Source organism: Cynara cardunculus, unplaced genomic scaffold, assembly GCF_001531365.2.
Source record: "Cynara cardunculus var. scolymus isolate 2C unplaced genomic scaffold, CcrdV1 Un_Scaffold_1687, whole genome shotgun sequence".
NCBI classification, from domain to species: domain Eukaryota; kingdom Viridiplantae; phylum Streptophyta; class Magnoliopsida; order Asterales; family Asteraceae; genus Cynara; species Cynara cardunculus.
This window is the reverse complement of record NW_020200839.1, coordinates 31,274-38,225: the sequence shown is the minus strand read 5'-3', so window position 1 is coordinate 38,225 and position 6,952 is coordinate 31,274. Positions and strand designations below refer to the sequence as shown.

Here is a 6,952-nt window from a genome sequence, read left to right as displayed (position 1 = left end):
TGTCGCAGAAGCCACTTGGGTTCGCAATTTACTCCTCGAATTACAGCTTCCTCTTCGGCAAGCTTCCGTGGTTTATTGTGACAACGTGTCTGCCGTTTACTTATCTGATAATCCAGTTCAACATCAGCGAACCAAGCACATCGAGATTGACATTCATTTTGTTCGGGACAAAGTTCGAGTTGGCCACATTCGCGTTCTTCACGTGCCTTCCTCTCTACAGTACGCTGACATTTTTACCAAGGGCCTCCCACGACAGTTGTTCGAGTCATTCCGATCCAGCTTGAGCGTTTGCTCTACTCCCGCTCAAACTGCGGGGGAATCTTAGCCGGTTGATTATATTAGTTAGAGATAATTACGATTATATTAGTTAGAGATAATTACGATTATATTAGTTAGAGATAATTACGGATTTGATTTATATTTATCATTAATTATAGCCGATAGGGTTTCTTTGTACATACCCTATATATAGGGATTTTCTGTTAATGATGAAGGTATCGAGTTTTGCAAACTTTCAAATGGAAGTTAAGGTTTCCCTTTGCTTTCCCATTTCTTCAGCAAGCATATCTCTGGTCACGTATTCTGGTTGTGGTATCTGTTCTTGATTCATATTTTCAGAATTGGATTCTGCTTGATCTATATTGTTTTCTGGTTGACTAGCTCTGCCTCTGGTTTGCCCTCTGCCTTGACCTCTGCCTCTGCCCCTTCCTCTGCTTCTGCCTCTGCCCTCAGAGGTATCAATAGGAGCTATAATAGGAGAATCTTCTTCATTAGTGGGGTTGGGGCGGGTGATCCTTTCTGACCTTCTAGATCTGCTTGCCATCTGTAGATTTCAAAATTCATAAACATATTTTCACATTCCCAAATATAATAAAGTTTCCAAGTTCAGTTATGTACCTGTAAATTCAAAATTACATTGGCCMGATGTAATCCGAAAATACCTTACACACTGATCTCTTAACTTATCATATTTATTCTAAAGGTGCTAACTATGTTTGGGACCCTAATATGCAATGAAACAGTTTAAGTCTAGGCATCATGCATGTGAATACCTAAATCCCTTAAACTCAGGCTCTGATACCATCTCTGTAATGCCCCCAAACCATACATTGCATATAACACATATTTCATATATGGAATACATGTTTTCCGACATAGGTCCATAATAGAAGAGTCTATAATGTACAATACATAGATCAAAAATCTCAAAAGTACATGTTCTTGTATCTTGACATCTAGTCTTCCAAACATGGCTAATCAAGATCTTCATATTGCAAAACACATAGGGAAGTAATTCACATAATGCTTTTTCCCTTATTCTCATTACCTGCACACATATTTTTGAAAACACAAAATGAGGGTTAGACATGAATGTCTAGTGAGGTTCACTTTTTATGTAATGCAGGGTGAAATTCACCAAAACATTTATTTCAAATAATCCATCTTATGAAGACTAAAAATCATATTTTTTTTGGTTCATCGGGCCTTTGGTTCTAAACCATACTTGGAATATATCTAAATACACAGAACCAGAGCCCTCTGGTCCTTCTACCAGAGCTTTTATTTCCTCGTCCAGAGCCTCTGGTTGTACTAACCAGAGCCTCTGGCTCATATAATTTCTTGTAATATTCTCAAGTTAGGCTTCCAATCCAAAAAGATAGTCTTTTTCATAAAAGGATGCTTATACAGAGCTCTTATCCGACCAAGCCTCTGGTTGCACTAACGTTTAGGATCAGCCAGAGCCTCTCTGGTTCAACGTGTCCTCTCTGGTCTATTTTTAGTTGAAAAATACTAAGTATAAACCCCTTTCTCTTAAAACTTCTTAAAATACAAACTTTGACACAGAAGCTCATATCAATAGATACGGAGCCTCTGGTCCAATTAATTTATTAAGAACAAGCATACTTCTTAAATTACATAACCAGAATCTTTTGGTCCAATGATGAGGACCAACCAGAGCTCCTCTGGTTCCTCATAAAAATGAACATTCTGTTCCGAAATACTTTTTATCCAAAATTAATGACCATAGATCATATTTTCCCGTAACCATAACATCAATACTATTATTTCTAAAAAGAACATCTCTGAATCCTCAAACCACAAAGAAGTGAGAACTTCAATCTGTTGTAATCTTAGAAGATATAATAGCAATAGTTATACCATGCACACACACAACGACCATACTTATTACATCCATCAATCCCCTGTTTATAGCAATAGCTATCCATCACATACAACGACCATCCTTATTTCCCTTGAAATTCATATGAACTATTTCATCCAATGACAGGCTGCAAACCTTTCTGTCAGAGTGAACCTCGTTCATAGTTTTAAATCAATCATAATCTCAAAAAAGGTTTATATTCAAACCTTCCAAATCATAAGAACACCCTGTTCTATAAATGATTGCTCAACTCATCTAGTTCTTCCCAAACAGGGTATTGTTTTAAAACTAATTCTAAAGAACAGTTTCTGTTCAATCCTTCCAAAACAGGTTCTAATCTTTGAACCATAAAACATTTCTTTCAAGACTGTTTAAAAGCAATTTTCACCAGATTCTTTCCAAATCTCAATCATCTGTAATTACTAGATTACAAGATTGAACAACAACTTATAAACTTACGGTTATAATAAAAAGGTTAATAAAACTCACCTTGATAACACAAATTCTGCAGGTTATCACACAGCAAGTAATCAGAATCTTTAATCCGTTATATTCTTCAATAATACTTTCTAAGAACACTTTCACCGTCTTGTAAACTTTTCTTCCTTTCTAAAACTCACTTTTTGTAAAAACAGGAGAATAGATAAGATTTTACCTTATCTTCTTGCTTTTATAATCTAAGTGAGGCGGTGATGGTAMTTTAATTAATATAAAAATCCTTAGGCGGTGAAGATATCATTTTAAAACCTTTTTCTTAACAATGAAGATACCTCATCTTCATATATTAAAATATTTGACTTCCYATGTGTGATTCATATCCATTTRGGTATATATACAAATCCTATATGCATATTATTGGATTCTTCCCATATACACATAATTCATGCAAATATTAGCGTTATTATGCATGCTTGCCACATAATTCACATATTAACACATAAAATTACCTTAACCCAGATTTGTAGAAAAACCCGGTTATAACAACGTAGTGTAGCCTCTACAATTTGTCAACTTTGCTTACGGCATTAATTAACTTATATTAAGTGTAACTTTTCATATCTTAAAGGAAATGCTATACAAATATCTTGCAAGGCAAAAACACTGACATGTGTCTCACGTTACTGTTTCAATTGAAAAGTGTTCAAAGTTGGGATACTGAGAGGATATATGCGTGCATGCAATATGTGTGCATATTTTGTATAGGCAGTAGTATATATATACGAGGGATAATGAATGGTTCTTATGGAAGAGGATTCTATACACATATCACCTGTGGCTGAGTTGGTTGACCTACATGTGTCTTGCAAGTGGGGAGCTATTTTCCTTGAGCATTGTTCATTGTTAGACTTGCATTAGTTTTTTCTTGCATTTAAATGGCAATTGCAACTTCTTTTCTTCCACCGACAGCCTTCTCTTCCCCATCTCCCTAGCAGTCCTATTGGAATTGCAATAGTTGGCTCCACATGCATATTATTAGAAGTGCTCCATCATGACCAAAGTGTTTTTATCTTTTACCCTTCTAGTTGACTTGATTCTTGTGGACTAAAATTGATACCGTAAAGGGTTGTGGCGTAGTGGTTAAGGTCTTTGGGGATGTGGTGGAATATCCCATCTACCCAGGGTTCGATTCCACATGTACACAACAATTGTGGCCACTGCAGAGCTGATTTCTTGCAGTCACTATTTGCCGGGATTAGTTCAGGCATAGCCTGGGACACCCTTCAAAGAATTTTTTTTGTGATGATGATTCTGGGCAATTTAGGTGATTTTAGCTTTAAAAGTTCTCCAATAAAAGAAATGTTGCAATTAGCATGGTACATCATAGAATGATAATTGTTGCTACTGTCATGGGATGGAGGGGGAACTATTAGTGGTATAAACCGACTTCTGAATGTACCAACTGCCATTGTTTTGCTTCTAAGATCAAAAAATGAAATTGGGGTTTCTGTCTTGTTATTGTGGTTTGATACAATTTCCTATCCAATGCGAAATAACTGCCCGATAAACTCAACTAAAGCAGAAATGAACATTTGCATTATTTTTTTATGTGATACTCCAGATGCATATATGAGTTGGAGCAACACCTAGATCGTTTCCTGGGTTCAGCAAAGATGGCGAAAATAAACCCTCCTTTTGATAAAGAAACCACAAAAAGAACACTTGTACAAACTGTGAGTGCTTCAACCTGCAAAAATGGATCATTGAGATACTGGCTTTCCTCAGGTCCAGGGGATTTCCAACTCTCTCCCTCAGGCTGCTATCATTCAGCTCTCTATGCTATTGTTATCCAAGATCAGTCACCTCCTAATTACAAGGGCATCAAAGTTACTACATCATCTATTCCGATAAAACCACCACAATTTGCCATCATGAAGAGTGTAAACTATCTTCCAAATGTTCTTTCCAAAATGGAAGCGGAAGAAAATGGTGCTTATGCTGCCATTTGGTTGGATGAAGAAGGGTTTGTTGCAGAAGGACCGAACATGAATGTGGCTTTTGTTACACAAGAGAATGAACTTTTGATGCCTCGTTTTGACAAAATACTTAGCGGGTGTACCGCAAAGAGAGTTTTGGAACTTGTGAGCAATTTAGTAACAGAAGGTAAACTTAGAGGGGTAAAAGTGAGAGAGGTGACGCTGGAGGAAGGTAAACAAGCAGAAGAAATGATGCTAATTGGTAGTGGAGTTCTTGTTCGACCAGTTTTGCAATGGGATGATCAGGTCATAGGTAATGGTAAGAAATTTTTACAATCCCTTTATGCAATTTACTGACGAGCATTGTTTTACTCTTTCAATCCATTTATGTTTTCTCATTGAAGCTCAAACATCATAATAGGTAACAATATGTGTGGAAAATATCGCTTATGGAGGATGCACATACTCTACACATTCATCCTTGGTGCACCAAGGTTCGTCCTTTCTTAGTGTTCCGCTTTGCATTTAGGCAAGTGTTTGGAACCTGACCTTCTAGCTCTTAATCTCTAAGCCGGGATTAAGCGGTTCAGTTAAATATATACAACACGATTATCTTTTGATAAAAACTAAATTTTTAGTCCTAATATTGTTTTGATCCAATTATTGTGCTAGTGATTAGTTTTATTGTTCCATTAATTCAATTACTTGGAAAAGGTTGGACTGTTCCTTCCAAGTTGAGAAAGGTCTATTAAATACAAGTTCAGGAAATCCTGTTAATCCCTATCTAATTTTTGAAATGCTTGGTTCGAAAATTAGTTGCCAATCAAAGAGGTGGAACAATAACTCATAATGAAGGATGCTTATCGCCTAGACGGCCACTTAAGCAACCCTAAGCATTTACTCTTATAAAGCTGGATTTTGCATGGAAAAGTGTTATTTCTTTCAAGATCTTCGTATACGCTCTATTATCTAGTGTTCAAGGTCAGATGATAATGTGTTTAGATCAAGGCAAAACTGTTTGGTTGTTTTGTTGAATACGTCAGCGTTATTGGTATTGATTAAGTTAATATATTGTTTCCACATAGAAGCTTTTTGTGTTTACATTTTGTCAAATCCCTTTTCTGGTTAGAAGCAGAAGATGAAAGTATGCAACTTTTAAGGCCTGTAGGTACTATTACTTGGTGACAGAAGTGCTAGTTCCACTCGGGGTAAAGGTAAAACTCGGTTTAGTCAGTGAATCCAAGAGAGATTCCTCGTGGTCAATTGATTTTGAAGATACAAATCCGAATGATCATCCTTTACATGCACACACACCCTTGCTTGTTTATATGTCTTAATGGCTCCAATCTGAGCTACTTGTGCATGTGTACTTTCAATGGCTTGAAAGCCAGGTGACACAATGGGTGTGTATTATGCTGAATATCACATTGGTTATATTTAAAAAGTTGATAAACATATAGTTGGAGGTTAAGTCTTGATGGCTCAAAAGCTGTGTGAGACACGAGACGACCAGAAGAAGCTCATCAGTTGAATTACCGAAATTCATCTACACATATAATCTAGGAGTGGCTCTAATAACCAAATGGTTTCGAGGTAGAAGCATAAAGGATTCTTTTTTGAAAAAGGATGTGAACTGGAACTTGGTTATCATATAATTGTCTACATTTCAATCGTTTTGCAGGCAAAGAAGGTGTGGTGACAGAGTCTCTTCGAAAACTTATTTTGGAGGACATGAAAAGTGGGCCGTCAACAGTACGCACGATTGTGCCTTACTAGCTCTATTCTCTGACCATTTTGTTGTTCGGCAACATCTGCTAGCTCTATTCTCTGACCATTTTGTTGTTCGGCAACATCTATTGCTCAAGTACTTGCAAAGATCTGAGGTTTCCTTTGTAACTTGGGACAGTAGTTGGATTCAGTTTCCTTTTTCGTTTCTGTTTGTCTCTGTTGGTTTATCCATGAATGAAGTATCAGATATGTGCAGGAAGCAACTACTAGTTTTCTATGAAATGGTAATGGAAATCACCAGGAATTTGTCAGCCCCTTTTCATCTGTAAAGGACAGTTATATTGTGAAATTTTTAAGAAGTATATGTACAAACTTGAAAGCTTCCATAACCTCCCATCATCTCCTCTATAGGGGTAACTAATTTTGTTAACCTAATTTATGGTATTAATTTTGTAAATCCATCACAACCATTATCTTGTGAATCAATGGATAACAATTATGATGACAATTTTGTAATAACTAATAATATAATACATTATCATCTACGATGAACATACATGAACAAGTGTATTATTGGAAAAAGAAAATCATAAAGTTTGCAATTGTCCAATAGGGGAGTGCTAATGGCCCTCCTAATAGGAGGTGT

At 36.4% G+C, this 6,952-nt stretch overlaps 1 protein-coding gene across 5 annotated transcripts in view; it reads left to right on the top strand.

Moving 5' to 3' along the window:
* The window catches only part of LOC112502637 (D-amino-acid transaminase, chloroplastic), a 44,484-nt gene extending 37,794 nt beyond the window's left edge, over window positions 1-6,690 (top strand). For 3 of the 5 annotated variants that reach the window (XM_025106593.1, XM_025106595.1, XM_025106594.1), the window contains 3 exons: window positions 4,224-4,897; window positions 5,000-5,072; window positions 6,260-6,690. In XM_025106593.1, coding sequence (XP_024962361.1) covers window positions 4,224-4,897; window positions 5,000-5,072; window positions 6,260-6,635 — 1,123 coding nt within the window. In that variant the 3' untranslated portion in view covers window positions 6,636-6,690. The remainder of the gene's footprint in view (window positions 1-4,223; window positions 4,898-4,999; window positions 5,073-6,259) is intronic. The other 2 variants (XM_025106597.1, XM_025106596.1) reach the window with 2 other exon arrangements.
* The last annotated feature ends 262 nt before the right edge of the window (window positions 6,691-6,952 follow it).